The sequence below is a fragment of the Galendromus occidentalis genome, unplaced genomic scaffold (assembly GCF_000255335.2).
Source record: "Galendromus occidentalis unplaced genomic scaffold, Mocc_1.1 scf7180000077087, whole genome shotgun sequence".
Taxonomy (NCBI): Eukaryota; Metazoa; Arthropoda; class Arachnida; order Mesostigmata; family Phytoseiidae; genus Galendromus; species Galendromus occidentalis.
In genome coordinates this window covers 28,473-45,718 of record NW_003805075.1, presented here as the reverse complement: position 1 = coordinate 45,718, position 17,246 = coordinate 28,473, and the positions used below count along the sequence as shown (strand labels likewise).

Genomic DNA, 17,246 nt, shown 5'->3' with positions numbered 1-17,246 from the left:
TCATCTCGAAACGCAAGTTGGCGGTGGGGGAGGAGGCCTTTGATGAGTTGGTGGTAGGCGTTCCAGTATGACACTTCGTCGAGATCCATTCGATGAACTTGCGGAACTTAGAGCCGCCATCGGAAAGCCGGGATGATCGACTTTATCGCTTGTTTTCGTCATTTCAGCGAAGACTTTCGGCAGCTTATGATATTGAGGACTCCAATCGTTCAAGTAATCCCAGTTGTAAGAGCCTCCGATTTCTTCTTCGCTGTGGACAATAGAATTCAGGGAGCCGGCGGGCGGTCGATACTTCCTCGAGCTGTTTCGGCCCGGGACCGCTTGGTCATCTAAATCGTCGAGTTTCTCGTAGATGATATTCGATAGACCGTCGCAGTCTCCGCCCTCGATCTTGGCGTAGTCTCCCGTTGTGCTCTTCTCCGAGCCCGTATTATAGATACCGAGTCGTGCGAGATACTCCTGAGTATTTTGTGCGGTGATGACGCCCGTGCCGTTACCACTCCCGCCACCGTCGTTGCTGTTGTTGTCGTGGTGGTGGTGGTGGTGATGATGGTGGTGGTGGTGGAGGTTGTGCTGGTTGCCGTTCGCGGGATGGGCATGGCTGTTCGGCAACATGCGTCCCTCGTTAATCATACGGATCTCTTCGTCTTCGTCCCCACTCCGGCTGGACACACAACGCTTGTCGTAGGTGCTCGTCATATGCGCTTCGTCGGGGGTGTCGTAGTGAGAGATCTCGTTGTAGTGCGGCGGATACGTCAGGTTCGGATATCTGCAGACATCGGCATGACTCATGGCGGAGTCGGGCTTGGCATCCTTCGAGATAGTGCGGAACTTGGAGAAGAGCAGGAGACTAAGCAGGACCAGTATTACGAAAGTCAGAAGTATAGCAACAACCCAGCCCATGACGGAGCCGTCATTGACGCCCTCGGACTTGATGCTGGCGTTCAGGGAAAAGTCTATCGTCAACTGCGCGGTTGTCACGCTCGTCGACGAAGCAGTTCGGCCGGTGCCGGCCTCAATGCTCAGAGTGAGCTCAATGACTCGTTCGTTCGACCCCATGGGCTTCACTACGTAAATTACGCCCGTAGTGGAATTGACGTTGAAGTTGTAGTTCGGGTAGTGCATCCAGTAGGTGACTACGCCGTCCTGACCACTATCGATGTCGGTGGCCTCGACTCGGCCGACCGAATAGCCGATCGGAGCGTTTCCAGGAACGGTGAAGTGGTAGACCGGTTTGAGGAACTCTGGCGGGTATTCGTCCTTGCCGATAATGTCCACCTGTACTTGGACGTGGGCGGTTTTGCCGCCGGCGTCGGTGGCCGCGATCGTGAAATAGTGGTGTTTCTTACTCTCGTAATCGAAAACAATGTTGCTCGATACGAGCCCGCTCCTCGGGTCGATGGAGAACTTTTCTCTCGCCTCGCCTTCCAGGATCGTATAATTCAAGGTCCCGAAATGGCCCCTGTCCCTGTCGTTCGCTCGCGCGGTGAATATCACCGTCCCGATCGGTGACGCCTCGGGAATCGACTCGTTATAGCGTGTCACCGGGAACACGGGCGGATTATCGTTTTCGTCCTTGACCTTGATCGTGACCCCTACCAACGATGCGAGCACGTAGTTCTTGGTGTCCGTCGCCCGAACGATGAATTTGAACTCGCCGGCACGATCGAAGTCGAGTTCTTTCAGGAGGAAAATGCTCCCGTCCAGCTTGTCAATGGCGAAGTGATTCAACTCGTTGCCGGACGTGATGTCGTAGTTGACCTCGCTGTCGCAATCCCTGTCCTCGGCCACCACGCTCAGGACGCTGGTGCCGACCTTCGTGTACTCGGACAGCGAGATCTCGTAGCGGTTCTTGATGAACACCGGAGGACTGTCGTTCACGTCAACTACCTCGATGTGAACGACCGTCGAAACATTCACCGACGTCTGCTGGCGGAAAGGATACGCGACGAGCTTGAGCTCGTAGTGGTTTCGTAGCTCACGGTCGAGCTTCTTGGCGAGGAAAACAGTGCCGCTGTTGAAGTCGACGACGAAGTTGCCGCCCTCGTTCCCGGCGAAAATCTCGTACGAGAGTTTCAGGTCGGACGTCGCACGGGCCGAATCTTCTTTCGTCAGGTTGAAAACCTGGGCTCCGATCGGTGCGGACTCGGATATCTGGATCGTGTAGTTCTTTTCGGAGAAACTGTAAGGCTTCTTCGCGAGACTCGACGCTTGGATCCTCAGAGGAACGGAGGCTTGCCGGGCGGGAGAGCCGAGATCCCGAACGATCACGTTCGAATAGGACACGAAGCTTTTCCGCAACGAGATTTCGTCTCTCAGGAACAGCTGACCGCTCCATTCATCGATTTTGACGAGTTCAGACGGAGGTTCCAGCGAATACTTCACGCGCCCGTTATCGCCGGAGTCCGCGTCCGTGGCCGCAACGGTCAGGAGTTTCGTCGCTTGGTGACCGTTCAAGACGACGCTGTACGACGTCGAGGAAAATATCGGCGTCCTGTCGTTGACGTCCAAGACGTCGATCGTGAGCGTGGTCTCGGCGGTATGCGCGCCGTCCGTGACCATGACAGTCACCGAGTAGTTGTTCTGCGTTTCGAAATCGAGCGGCTTCGATAGCGTAATGGCGCCGGTGAACGCGTCGACGTTGAAGTTGCTCTCGCCGGTCTTCAAACTGTACACGAGAGGTGGGAAAGTGTCGACGTCGTTCGCTTCGACCGTGGTCACAATGCTCCCGACTTTGCAGTCCTCCCGGACCCTGACGGGATCGCTGGCCGGAAAAACGGGCTGATTGTCGTTTATGTCGACGATCGTGATGAGCACCGTTGTCGTGCCGCTTAACGGCGGCGACATTTCGTCGGAGGCTGTGACGATCAGGACGTAGTTCTCTCGAATTTCACGATCGAGTACGGTGTTCGTCTTGATGATCCCACTCGAAGGAGGATCGATCGTGAAGGCGTTGTCGTGATTGCCGTCGATAATCTGGAAGAATAGCCGCTGATCCTCGCCGTCCTCGTCTATGGCCGAGACCTGGACGACCGATTCGCCGCGTCGTCTGCCTTCGTAAACCGACGCCTCGTAGGAACTCTGCGAGAAGCGGGGGGCGTTGTCGTTTTCGTTGCGCAGGTTCACCTCGAGCCGAGCGTAACCGTAACGCGGCTCGCCGCTGCGGACGCTCTTGGCGATTATTATGGCCGAAACACTCTGCTGGTGCTCGTAGTCGAGCTTTAGAGAATTGTTCACGCGAATCACTCCGGTGTGAGCGTTGATCGAGAACTCATCGGAGTCGCTATCGAGCGAGTAGCTGATATCGTGGGAGTTCTTCCAATAATCCTCAGCGCGAACGGTCAGGATCTCCATGCCGTAATTGGCGCTTTCGGAAATTTCCACCGTGTACCTTTCCTGCAGGAACTGCAGCTGATGCTCGTTCGAGGTGGTTCCGACGTGAACCTCGAGAACTCCCACCGAGCTCTTCGGGTGCTCGCCCTGGTCGCTCGCAACGATCTCGAGATGGAGGACCTTCCCTTCGAATTTGTGGACACGTCTGGCGAGCGTGACTTCTCCCGTGTGCGGATTGATGTGGAAGTAGTCGCTGTGGACCCCGGATTCGCTGAACGAATAGATTATGTCCGAATTGCGACCCTCTTCGTCGTCGTCCTCGGCGACAACGTGCTCGACATGGGTCCCGATCTGGGCGTCGGCCCTGATCTCCGCGAAGAAGGGATACCTCACGAAAATCGGTTTGTTATCGTTCGCGTCGGTGATGGCGATGTGAACGGTGGCCGAGTGAGAACGGGTCTCGTAGGAACCTCGGTCGGAAGCGCGGACTTCGAGAGTGTAGCGCGGCTCGTTCTCTCGATCGAATTGACCGGTTGTGTAGATGCGTCCGGTCTCGCTGTCGATGCTGAACAAGGAATTCGTGGCGTTGATCAACGAATAGGTCACCTCCCCGTTGTTCTTCTCGTCGATGTCGTGGGCGTTCACCATGAGCACTTCGGTTCCGATCTCGGCGTCTTCTCTCACTTGCGGACTGTATTCGCTGTGTTCGAACTGGGGATCGTTGTCGTTCTGATCCATGACGGTGATCCACAGCCGGCATCGGCCGATTTTCGGGGGCGCACCCCGATCCTGGGCCAGGACGACCAGAGAGTACTCCGAGGCGCTCTCCCGATCGAGAGCTTTGCAGCTCAGATTCCCCGACAGGGGAGCGATGCTAAAAACGTTTCCGACATTCCCCTCCTCGATCGAGTAGACGATCTCACCGTTCTCTCCGAGGTCGTCATCCGCCGCGTGCAGCCGATGGATGAAGGACCATTCGCGGTTTTCGGGCACGGACAAATTGTAGCAGCTCTCCCCGAAATCCGGGACGTTGTCGTTGACGTCCAGGACGTCGACGATCACGGTGGCCGAATCGTACTGCGACGCCGAATACGTGTTGTGGTCACCGAAAACCGTCAAGTTGTAACGATCGACTCGCTCTCGGTCCAGCGGTCGAGTGGTGCGGAGTTCGCCGGTCGTGGCGTCGATCGCGAACGGCGTCGTTGTCGCTTCGTGCTGGAGTGTGTACGAGATGTTGTGAGCGGACGCGGTAGAGTTCGGCACCGCGACGCGTAGGAAAACCGTCCCGACGGCTGCGCCTTCGCTGATGCTCGTTTCGTAGACTTTCTGTAGGAACAGCGGTGCGATATCGCTCGAGTCGCGGACCTTGATCTGGAGTTTCTGATGGGTGAAATGCATCGGTTGTCCATTGTCCCTGACGGTGATGTTGAGCACGATCTCACTCGCTTGGTTGAGATCCAAGGGTCTGACCAGGATGAGCTCGCCAGTGGTTTCATTGAGTCGGAAATTCCCGAACGTGTCGCCCCCCTGGACGTTGAAGAGAATTCGACCGTTCTCCCGCGAGTCCTTGTCGACGGCGAGGATCGTGGTCACGACCGTGTCCACTTGCTTGTCCTCGGGAACCTGGACGTAGGGCTTCGAGACGATTTCCGGCGCATTGTCGTTCTCGTCTTCGACGAGCAGCGACACGGTGACCTTGCTGCTGAGCCGGAGCTCGATTTCCCGGGCCTGGTCCTGGGCTTCGACCACGAAAATGTACTGGGCCTGTTTTTCATAGTCCAGAGGCTCGATCAGAGTGATCACGCCGCTCACGGGATCGATCGTGAAAGTCGGCTTGCCCGAGCCGTTCGGCTCGATGATCGAATAACGGACGAGGCCGTTCAGGCCGGAGTCCTCGTCGTGAGCGGTTATTGCGTTCAGGAGACTTCCCGGACTAGTGTTCTCGCTGACCGAGAATACGATCGGGTCAGAAGCGAAACGAGGCGGATTGTCGTTCGTGTCCTCTACGCGCACGTTCACAGTCACGATGGACGCTCTCGATTCCGGAGCTCCGGAGCCGTCGCTCGCGCTCACCTGTAGAACGAAGCTCGGATTGAGCTCGTAATCGATCTCCACGTTCGTGTACAGAACTCCGGTGACGCGGTCGATGCTGAACACGTTCCGTTCGTTGCCGCTGGTGATGCTGTACTGGATTGCCGATGGTTGACTCTTGTCCTGGTAGGCGGCTTCAACGATTCCGATCTCATGGCCCGGTAGGACGCCTTCCTTCACGGTGAACGTCACAGTCGACGAGTAGAACGAGAGCAGCTTGTCGTTCGGGTCCTGGAGCGTGATCCGAATGTCGACTTTTGACTCGAGAGACGGCGAACCGAGATCTTTGGCCACGACACGCAACGCGTATTCTTTCTGTTTGCCTTGACTCAACTCCGTCTTCGTCTTGATCAGGCCGTCGGTGTTGATGGTGAAGAATTTCACGCCGTCCGTTGGGAATCCGGTAGCTTCGAGCTCGTAGACGACTTCTGCGTTCGTGCCTTCGTCGGCGTCCGAAGCTCGGATCTGACCGACTTCCGAGCCGGCAGGCTCGTCCCTGCGTAGCACGAATGAGGTTTCTTGGTTGTCGGCGAACAACGGCGCGTTATCGTTTTTGTCGAGAACTCTGACACGCACGGTGACCCGGGAGCTCTTGGGTTTCGCTCCCTGGTCCTGGGCTTCGACGATGCACTCGTAATTAGAGCGCTTCTCTCGATCCAAACGATTTTTGGTGTGCATCTCACCTGGAATAAATGTCGGCCCCCGCTTAGAAAATCGAAGCTATTGAACACTACCGGTGGAAGTCGGCCGAGAATAAGAAGAGAGTTTCCTGAGGGAGGGTGCGCTGGCGCGGAGAAGTCGACGCTGAGCGACTCACCGGTCATGGGATTGATGCTGAACTCGTCGATGTTGGACAACAGACTGTAGCGGATGGCGGCGTTGTCGCCGAGATCCTTGTCGATGGCCCGGATTTCTCCGACGGATCGTCCGGACTCGGCGTTCTCTTCGACGGCAAACTCGAACATATCACGGACGAACTGCGGCTCGTTGTCGTTGGCATCGCTGACCGCAATGAAAACAGTTGTTGACGCCGATAGTGGAGGATTTCCGTTGTCGACGGCCTCGACTTGGATCGTATAGGAATCTTCTGTTTCTCTATCCAAACTCTCCCGGAGATAGACGTATCCAGTGTTGGGGTAAATCCCAAAGGTCGACGATGCTGCCGGACTGTCGACCAGTCTGCGAAGTGAGATCGTTTTGCCGTTAGCCATAGGGTAAAGATCGAGGGGAGCTCAAATTTCGAGCGAGACCCGGGGGCGAATCATTGCTCCAATCCGTCATTGCCGTAAACTCAGTATCGACTCAGTAATCGTAAATCAGCCCCGTGGATTCCAACACTCACCTGTAGGTCAATCTTGCGTTGTTGCCGCTGTCAGAATCGGCAGCAGTAACACGCAAGAACTCGGTGTCGACTTCCATGCTTTCTTCGACGCTGATGCGATAGGACTCGTACTCGAACACTGGAGTGTTATCGTTGATGTCTTGGACCTCCACGAGAAGAGTCATGTTGTTCCGCCGGGCCGGTGTCGCGCCGTCTTCGGCAATAACCGTTAAACGATGCTGCTGGCGGAGCTCGTAATCCAAGCTGCGTTTCAATATTATTGCGCCGGATCGTTCATTAACCTGCCGCGATTCAAGAGATTATGTTTAGTCACAGAATGATTCGTTACGACGCGACGTGCGGTTTTTTCGGATTTCTCATTCATATCGTCGAACGATGGTAGCTAAAGGGAACACGACACGTATACGGTGTATACGGAAAACGTTTGAATGGAAGGGAGACGCCAATGCCTGACGAATGACCAATGAACTCACCTTGAAGTTCTCCGACTCTTCCGCTAGCGAGTAGGATATTCTGCCGTTTTCCCCTGAATCGGCGTCTTGTGCATGGACGAAATACACCGGGCTCAGGAGACTGCTATTTTCGGGCACTGACATGCGAACGAAGTTGCTCTCGAAACGCGGACTGTTGTCGTTAACGTCCAGGATCGAGATGTTCACCTGTGGGGAATAGGTACCATCCGTGAAACTTCCCGATGCGACAAATCCCACGACACATGAAATCGTCCTTCATCCCGAACCGGTGAAATAGCTCTGGAGCTCCCCGGTCGTCACTAACCTGGGCATGACCGAACGAGAGAGGCACTCCAGAAGTCGCCTGAACGCTGAGTAGAACCGAAGAGGCCGATTCGAAGTCGAGAGGCTTCTCAACGGAGATCAAGCCCCTAATGGCGTCGATACCGAAGTACCCTTCTTCGTTCCCCGAACGAATCGCGTAGCGAATGCCCTGCAGACCCTGGTCCGCGGTCTTTGCCATCACGTTCCCGATTACACTCCGTGGGACAACGTCTTCGCGAACGGCGAACACGTAACGCGGAGAGACGAAAACCGGAGGTTTCTGGCGCTCCGACAACACGGACACGTAGACGTGGGCGTTCTGTTCACTCCGGAGCCCTTGGCCGTCCTGTGCCGAAACTACGAGATGATGCGAGCTGCCCGATCCTCTCCTCAGCGTCGATGTCACGTGTATGCCGCCTGCAGACAGGAATTTTTTACTTTAATCGGTCCCAAATCCGCATCCAGCACAGGAGCCGACGAAATCGAAAGGGTTGTCCGAGTGCGATCGTTTACCTGAATCGGGGTCGATGCGGAACAGCTGATGATTGCCCTCGACGATGCGGTATGAAACCTGACCGTTGAGTCCCTCGTCGCGGTCTTCGGCCACCACCACAACAATCGGTTGCACCGTTTGGTCGTAGAATTCGTAAAGAGAAACATTGTACACCACAGGATTGAAAACCGGACGATGGTCGTTGATGTCGAGCACATGAACCTTAACAACGGTGGCCGTGCTCAAACCGCCTGCGAGCGAGAAACCAGAAGTCTGGCTGAGTGAGATTGTATCAACAGCTGACCACATTCTTTGTTGCTATTCATGCTAATGACGATGCGCTTGTTGCGTCGACGTTCCTATCGGCTCGTGAGTTAGCGGGAGCGTCCGCATGTTTACAAGAATCATTTCTCAAGACGGAAACATTAACGTCCTGACGCACGGTTTTCAGTTGTCGAAGAAGACCGGGTCCATCCCGTTAATTAAGCGCATTAAAAGCAACATCTGGGCTTTTGCATTCTACGACGACGACGATGGCGGCGGCGGCGAGGAAGCAAATTGAGTTGCCACTTTTCTCTTTCGCTGGCGCGGCAACTTCTGCATGCAGAAAGCGTATTATGCTCTTTGACCACGATTGGAATCGTTCGGGCCTCTCGGCTCTATCGAGACACGGACTTCATCGGCATTTTTATCAGTAGAAAAATTGTCCCTCGGAGATTTGAGCTCTCTACGCTACCGACCATCAACCGCGTTCGCGGCACAATGCCTGACGAACACACGGTGAGCTGGACGCGGATACTAACGATGGTTGTTGTGGACGGGACAACTCACTCGGGGAAGCTCTTTGATGAATTCTCATCAAAGCTTCGAGTGTTTCTCTCATTTTCTTCCTCGGTCCGTGTCCCCCACGGGCTCGTCGTTTCATGCGACGACAAGAGACGGAATACAGTCATGAGTCATAAAATTCGCTCAAAAAAGAAGAGACAAACTCAAACCGAACGAAGAGCGATTCCACATCTCTCAGTTTAATGACGCTCGGTAGTTTTATCGTTGCAAGAGCAGCCAGCGGGCTGGAGCAGAAGGAAAGAGAATAAAAGCCAGTTTACAGACAAATGATGCCCTAGCATTCTCAGACGAAACGTCGGCTGCTTATCAGAGCCGAGATTTCGCACATTACCGGTTTAATGGCATACTGTATCAACTCCAGTCTCTCGTTGCTTGGTTGCTTGAATCGTTCATTCGTTCGTTTTTGAAAGGAGCCCCGACTTTCTCACAGGATATTTCTCGTTCACATGACGAAGTTCCTTTGTCACTCCACTCCGAAGTTCCGAAACCACGGGGCAGCGACGCAGGGTCGCTATCTCTCCGGGTGTACAGAATGCAGAATTCCTTTTTTCTGTCTGTCGACCCGGTTGTTCGTCGATGAAATGCACGGCGAAGATATGCAGATATCGGACTACTCACCTCTATCGGTAGCCAGCACTGGTATCTCGTACGTTGATCTCTCCTCACGATCTAGTTTAGCGGCGATACACAATTCGCCTGACCGGGCGTCGATCCTAAAGGACGGCGACGATGTCGGTCCCAGGGTGAAGTTCACAACTGCGTTCACTCCACAGTCCGGGTCTGACGCAGCGACCTGTGGGAAAGATTCTCATGAAACTCCACTTTTGCCCCCAAATTATAGATTGGTAATTTATTATATTGGCTCTTATTGTACAGCCAAAAGTGCCAGGAATCCTCTGTCGAGAGACAGCGAGCGAGGGGTTTGCGGCGCCCCGAAGAGCGATGGGTGCCTTCCGGAGCTCTGACTGGATTCATGGAACAAGATTTCGAACATCTATGTACGGCTGTGATGACCGTGCGGACAAATTATATCGAGCACTCCGCTTTACGAATTATCTCCGCTCGTGATAAGCGATCGCAGACCGTCGTAACTAGAATACACGCAATTTCTGTGTCTTCTCCGGCATTCCAAACACCCATCGGGTCCAGGGCAGAGCGGTCATTTCTTGCGGTCTTCAGCACCAACGAGAATATCCCGAAATTCGCATCCTGAATCCTGTTGTTTTTTATTCGATCGATTGCTTGTCAATCGAGTCGGTATGATTCATTCACGCAAGCCAACCTGGGATTCGATTCAAGGTTTCAGGCAGGTCGCTTCGATGCCGCCTGAGAACACCTGGTCGGGTCTGTGCCGAGATCGACTAACCGACCGACCGACCGCCCGAGCGATCGACAGACCAACAGACGGACGGACCAACTGACTGACTGATTGTGAGTGTGTTCCGCAGAAGCCTCACTCAAACGAAGCGAAGATCCGAGAGGATCGACTCCGTACATTGAGGTCAGAATAGTTTCGTTCGGTGCTGATCGACGACCATTCCTGCGATGCGGCGGCGGCGAACCTGTCCGAATACATGGGATGAGAATACAACATACGAGACCGAGTTCCGACGATCACGAGAAATCCGTTGAAGCGAGCAAGGAAGCAGAATCAGTGCAGATCGATCCTCGACCGGCCATCATCACGCCGCGCGTGACCGTGCTTCTGAATCGGAGGATGTAGCAGATAATGAGAAGATTCTGACTTTTATTCGACATGATTGTCCCTTTGTCCTGGCACTCTTTCCCACTCACGACCCTTTGCCTATGCACCCGCTGGATGTGGTTGCATCGCCGATTCTCGATGATAGTTTACGCGGACGACAATTATTATTCTTTAGCCCACACACCCAGCACTTGTACGTCATCCTCTCTACGGCCACAGGCGCTGACCGTTGTTTGCTCGCTCGCTCACTCGGGTCGACCGACGACGGCAATCCGCCGTCCGGCGATCCGGACCTACGTACGGACAGACGAACCGTCGGTCGGTCGAACCGACTAGCTTGGCTCGGTTGACTGTTCACCGGGTTTCCTCGACGAGCTCCCATCACAGCTACCACATTTCTGCGGCTACCGGAGACGACGAGAGGAGGATTCGGCAGCACGGTCTACCCGTCCGTACGTCCGTCCGAGGGACGGACGAACGGCTCGGCATTTCATGAAACTTCTGTTTCTGCTGCCGCGAGAGGCATCTCTGCCGGCGACGACGATGGCGGCCACCAGAATCCCGCCATTCCACGTCGCCGGCAGCAAACTTCGTGAGTCGAGTCAACAGAAGACCGACGGCAGCAACGGGTCCTCATTGGAAGGGAACGAAGACAGAAGGCAAGCGACCCGAGCGAGCAGACGCGACCGACCAACCAACGAGAAAAACAGACAGTGAAACGACGCCGACAGCTCAAATTCCTCCACAACAAGCAACTGGCCGACCAACCAACCAACCAATCGAGCAACGAACTAACCAACCAGCCAGACTGACAATAATCCGTGACGCAAGTAATGCAATGTTACGAGCGCCAGCGTCACAATGTACGGAGGACGCATATTTCTGTCGAAGGGCTGCGAACTCCTCCGGAGCACTTCGCGAGAATCCGCGCCGAGGTGTGGAGTCTGAAAAGCCTCGTGACTGGACTTCTGATGTAAATCAATCGGCGTCGTGAGCACGCTTCAATGGAACTCAGCTCTGCCCATCAATTAATTTCTCCAAACCGAGCCGATGGGGGCTGGCGAGACCAGGCGACTCAGTCACCGACTAAGACGACGTAAACACACCCCACGTATTCAGGAATCACGTCCAGGAGTAGGTTAGAGACGATTCGAATGGTACGTAAATAATCTGAATCGATGACAGGGGTAAAGAGTCGGGCGGGATAGGTCATCAATATTCTTTGTGGAGCCAGTGAGATGTACGTAGATGTGCGCGATACAATCAGAGAACAACTGCGAGTCCGATCCTTGATTGAAATCATCTCCTGCGAGATGAACATGTTGCAGCTATGTGTAATCTGTTGAGCGTCGCGTCGTCACTCGTCTGCTCTTCTGTCCGTCAGCCGGCCTGCGTGCCTGCATTGGATGCCTCGGGTGGTTTTCTGAAGTCAATGTATCAATCATTGACCTCTGTTTCCCTCTAGGTGTCAGAATTGAAGCGGAGAAGCGATCCAACAATCGGAGTGGTCGTTCCCATCTGTGGGTCGAGCTCGAGGTCTTTGGTTTTCCTGTCGACATTCTCGAGGCGCGGTAATCGGCGACGTCGGCTTTCCGTATTCTTCACAAGCGATATTTTCACTCTGGGTGGACTCCCAGGATGAAACTCCTCTGCTCGCGAGGTCGAGCTGTTTAGCCAAGAACCGGACTTTGGAACGGGTCGCAGCGGCTGCTCGATTCATTCTTCCTGGGCAAGCTCTGACAATGAGAGAATGAGCAAGCGAGAGGAACCCTCAGCTAAAGCTTGATGACTCGGACAGTGCCAGAAGATATCCTTCCGGAAGGCCGAATTAGGCAATTAATAAAATCGACGAGCATCTCCCGGTGCAAGAGAGCCCTCTATCGGGATCGACAGGAAAAGACCGCCAGGAGCCCGAAGGCCGAAAAACGTATCGGGTACCCGGATCAGGCTGCGAAAATCATGGAGAACTCTGGAGTCGCGGCGCTGCGCCACCCAGATCATTACGGATACTGAATCCCCCCCATCTCGCATCTGAAATCTTCGAAGCCGAGTCAGTTCTGTCTTCCCGCGAATTTTCGGGCGAGAACATCCTCGGGAAACTGCGGACTGCGAGCAGTCGGAATACCCGAGCCTCGGTCGGGTCGACGTCCGGGACGGAAACTTATCATTTTAGAACTCGACCTTGTGATCTGGGATTTCCTCGGGAGGTGTGCCGCCTGGCGGGCCCCGGGGCCCAGGTGAATCCCAAGAAGGAATGAGCCTTCCACAGACATTTGGGAAGTGACTCACTGATCAATAATTCAGTTAGGTACCTAGAGGAATTTTCAAGCAGTGGGCCGTAGCCGGACGGGACGGAAACTCACCTTCAAAACACAGGCTCCGATCCGAGCGTCTTCTGGGACGGTGACATTGTAATAGCTCTGGTCGAAGAGCGGCTCGTTGTCGTTCACGTCGCTAACCGTCACAGTCAACTTGGCCGTCGACGAAAGTGACGGAGATCCTTTATCTCGAGCTACGACGGTCAATACCGGGCTCGGATTCGTTTCGCAGTCGATAAAACTCTTGGTCGTTACGATTCCCGAGACCGGATCGATTTTGAACCAGCCATTAATATCGTTTTGTAATTCGTAGCGGAGGGCAGCGTTGACACCTTCGTCTCGATCGGTCGCCCGTATCCGAACGACAGAGAAGCCCGGCTCGGCCACCTCGGGAATGTTGGCGAAATATTCACTTTGCGTGAATCTGGGAGCGTTATCGTTGACATCGCTTATGTGAAGAGTGAACTGCTTCGATGTTTTCAGGGGTGGTATGCCTTGATCGGTCGCCATAATCGTCATAGTGAAGTTGGCTTGTCGCTCACGATCCAGAGGTACATTCACGACCATTAGATAGATGACGTTGTCTTTGCTGTAAAGACCGAAATGACCATCGCCCCCATGTAAAGTGACGTTGATGAGGTTGGCGTACTCCTCTCGCGAGTCTGGGTCACTCACAGATATGCGGCCAACAAAGTCACCAACTTTGGCATCTTCTCGGATTCGCGACGAGGCGTCGTCCGAGAGGAAGATCAGACTGATTGTCGGCGTATTATCGTTAATGTCGCTGATCTTTATCGAGACGAACGTTGTCGTCTCCAGAGGCTGTAGACCGTTGTCTCTCGCGACAACCACCAGCTCGTGGCTTTCTTTTGTTTCGAAATCCAGAGGTTTGTTGACAAAGATTTCCCCGCTCTTCGGGTCGATGTTGAAATACTGCTCGCGGTCGCTCTGGCGTCGATTTATCGAGTACCTCACCTCGCCGTTCCGACCTTCGTCGGTGTCGGTCGCGAGAACTCTGAGCACCGACGTGCCGACCGTTGCGTTCTCGGCGATCGTCGCCACGTAGTTGCCTTGACTGAAAATCGGTTGATTGTCGTTCACGTCTTGAATCGTTATGTTGACTAGGAGAACGCCTTTGAGGGGAGGCGTTCCTCCGTCGTAGGCTTCGATGACCAGCGAGAAATTCGGCGTTATCTCTCGATCGAGGATGCCGTTGACCTGCAGGTCGAGGTACAGGACCTCGTCCCGCTCCCGATGGTAGGACAATTTGAAGGCGTTGTTCGTATTGCCCGAGATTATCGAGTAGAATTGAGTGTTGAACTGGCCGAGGTCCCGATCCCGCGCAGGGGCCAGCGTCCGTTTCGCGTCTCGGAGGGCGTTTTCCGCGAAATCGATGTTGATGAAGCTCGAGGGGAACTCCGGAGGGTTGTCGTTCTCATCGAGGACCTTGATGATGACTCGGACGTTTTCTCCGTGTTTGCTCGGGATCGCCGTGAATGAATATTCGGCGCGCGTCTCACGATCCAGCGTAGTGTTGGTCCGAATTTCTCCGGTCGTTGTCACCACAACAAGATCTGAGTCAACATCGCTATTGGCTACCGGAACCACGAAATAGGGAGGGGCCGGCGGACGATGAGTTGCTCCGTTTTTCGGTTGGCCGATGTATCCTATTACGGTACCCAGCGGCACGTTTTCTCGGATTTCGAACTCTTGAAGGTACTCCGCCCTGGACTTGGCCAGGGTCAGGAGACCTGAGAGCAGTGACAAGAGCAACCTCATCTCCCCGCGTCACCTTCCAGGACTGTCACCGAGGATCATCTGAAAACGAAAGGGAACTTAATCAGATCTCCGGTGGGTGCTCAATCAATCAATCGAACGAACGGACGAAGCGACCAAGGAACGAGCAGACAAACAAATGAACGAACTTCCCCTGAGGGGAACGGACTGAATATTTTTATTATTAGAGGCGAGGAGCGGTCGGCTCGCTCGAGGAGCCGCGACCGGCTACCGGTACGCTGCTGACTGAGGGAAGAGTCGCCTGTGTCGTGTAGCAGTTTTTCCATGTTAAAATTGTTGTTCGTATCGACTGTCGTGACGACGTCGTAAGAGGACGATGACATCGTCGGGACTCGTCGAGAACCGCCGCGCCATAAAGATGAAAAGAAAATGATGCTTGTGGTGTGACTATCTTACTATGCGTGAGAGACGCTGACCGGTCTCGCTGATCGGCTGTCATACGACAACGATGAGAGAATTCCGAGTCGAGTTTTGTTACCGAAGTTCCCTTTCGTCGCATGATTCATCATAAACCGGGTCTTCAGTCCGCGGTTCTCGGCAAACAAAAATCCTAGAGCCGGCTAGACTGAATCCGTGCAAAGCGGTCTTTGACACCGCGCAGGGAACGACAATGCTCTTCGACGGGGTTTTCGACGACAGTTCCCGACACTCGATTGCCGACGACTTGGAAGGGGTTCCACGGTGTGGGAGCCGAAGCGCTTGCGACCGAACTCAGCTGCGAGGGTTCGGGCCTCTGTCTCGGTATTCGTAGAAGAGGACTCGCCACTTAATGATACGTCTATGGCGAAATTCGTAGTCGGACGACGACACATTCGAGCGAGATCTGAGGGACGAGGGGTCGGTCGCTCAGTCAGTCGGCGTCGCCGTCAACAATTAACCGAAAAAACCGAGCGTAGCGGCATCGAAGCCCCTCATCATCTCATCTCTCCGGTAGAGCACGCAACTCGCACATCCAGGATCCTAAACCTGTCTGCTGTCCGTCTGCAGATGCGTCAAACTTCGCTCGTAGGTCGTTCATTCTTGGGAGCCCGGAGATATTCGGATGGGAAACCCCGGAAAAAAATCGAAATAGAGGTTCTGCTCGATGAATGCTCGCCCCCTTCCCCTCAGATTTAAATTGAACTTGGATTTTTTCCCCGATCGATTCGTCCCATTATTGCGGTCCGTGCGCCAACTCGGGATATGTTGTAGGTCTCACTGTCACCTTAATTGTCACTGTCGGCGTGCAGGTTTTCAAGGACCGAATCGTTGCCGTTCTCATTCAGGAAACCGCCCGCAGTTCGTTTCTCTCCTCCCGAGGGAGAGAAACCGCAACGCTCTCACCGGTCATTATGGGTTCTTCTGATTCTCATTCGGCGGCCGGAAATCCTCACAAACTCTGAGAACGGAGGGTGGAGATGACTGGCGCCAGCTCTCTGGTTCAACCCGAGCAGCAGCCCCGCGAGCAGCGTTTGGATGAGTCGAATCCCGAGTCGGTGTTTTTCGGAGTCGCCGTCGTCGCTTGAACGAATCATCGATTTCGCGCTTCTTCGGCAGAAGAGACTCGGTCAGAATGATCTCAAGGAAAATCATAAAAATACTGCTTGCGATAAGAATCCATTGTCGAGGGATAGATCGAAACGTGCCACAGGTGAGCCTGCGGTTCGTCGACAGAACCAAATAGGGACAGTATCCAAGCTTCGGTCGGGAGTTTTGTCGCAAAGATAATCCTGCGCATATCGAGCCAGAACACGATGACCCCGAAGGCGTGCATCGAAGTGGTGGCGTCTTATCAACAATCCATCATGCGACCGACACGTTATCTCTCGATTTATGTATCTGCTCTACGCGTGTTCCTCCGCGAATCGCCTTTTATCGGACGGCTCAGTGTTCGTCGTCATCTACCGACGAAATGGAGAGTCAATGAGGCTCGAGCATATGTCAGATTCCTCGGTCCATCTTGTATCTAATGTCGTTCCGCGCAGCGAGATTTCGTGATGCTTCTGCGGGGTTCACTAAAAGCATTTTCTCAACCCGATAGAATTCCTTTACCTTCTGCTGGTGCGAGAGATAAAGCCCCGTCTTGTTCTTCAGAGCAGAAAGACATGGACGCTAAACATCATTTCTCTTCGAGACATTATTTTCCCTCAACACAACAAAGTTTACGCGACGCGAAGTCGCCCACGAGTTTTTCGATGATACACCTTTCTCTGGGTTGTCGTCACGAGCTGCAGCGTCGTGGTTCGCGCTCCACGTCCGTCCACGAATACGAGTCCACATACACGATGTAGAAGAAGATCTACGACTGAGAAAAGCGCTATTGGACAAAGGTGTCCATTGTCTGCGGAGAGTTCCGATACTCTTACCAAGGAAATCTGCCAACGATTCGAATAATGCCCGTTTCGACATCGGAGAACATTTTCTCTGAACGGGGCGGACACGGGATTATTGGAGTTGGCTCTCAGAAACGGAGTGAACTCCGAGGTGAGCGGCCGATTCCAGGGAAACACTGTGAACTAGTGCTTTTCTAGTCTAAGGCACCGACCTCCCTTCTCCGCTGCTCAAA

General features: G+C 54.1%; 1 protein-coding gene across 1 annotated transcript; it reads right to left on the bottom strand.

The window, feature by feature from the left end:
* Positions 1-14,683, bottom strand: ds (dachsous cadherin-related 1). Its single transcript, XM_029110752.1, has 8 exons — positions 12,950-14,683; positions 9,500-9,674; positions 8,056-8,286; positions 7,544-7,959; positions 7,240-7,425; positions 6,767-7,047; positions 6,242-6,603; positions 1-6,107 (listed from the first exon to the last, which is right to left on the bottom strand). Exons 1-8 carry the CDS (start codon positions 14,681-14,683, stop codon positions 1-3), a joined length of 9,492 nt encoding a protein of 3,163 aa, XP_028966585.1.
* Positions 14,684-17,246: the final 2,563 nt, after the last annotated feature.

Excerpts from the sequence above, each read along its gene's own strand:
- ds (XM_029110752.1), bottom strand. The coding sequence starts at position 14,683 with ATGAGGTTGCTCTTGTCACTGCTCTCAGGTCTCCTGACCCTGGCCAAG. Across the intron at positions 9,675-12,949 it reads TCGGAGCCTGTGTTTTGAAG|GTCGCTGCGTCAGACCCGGA; the intron begins GTGAGTTTCCGT and ends TCTTTCCCACAG. Across the intron at positions 6,108-6,241 it reads CAGCATCAATCCCATGACCG|GTGAGATGCACACCAAAAAT; the intron begins GTGAGTCGCTCA and ends CATTTATTCCAG.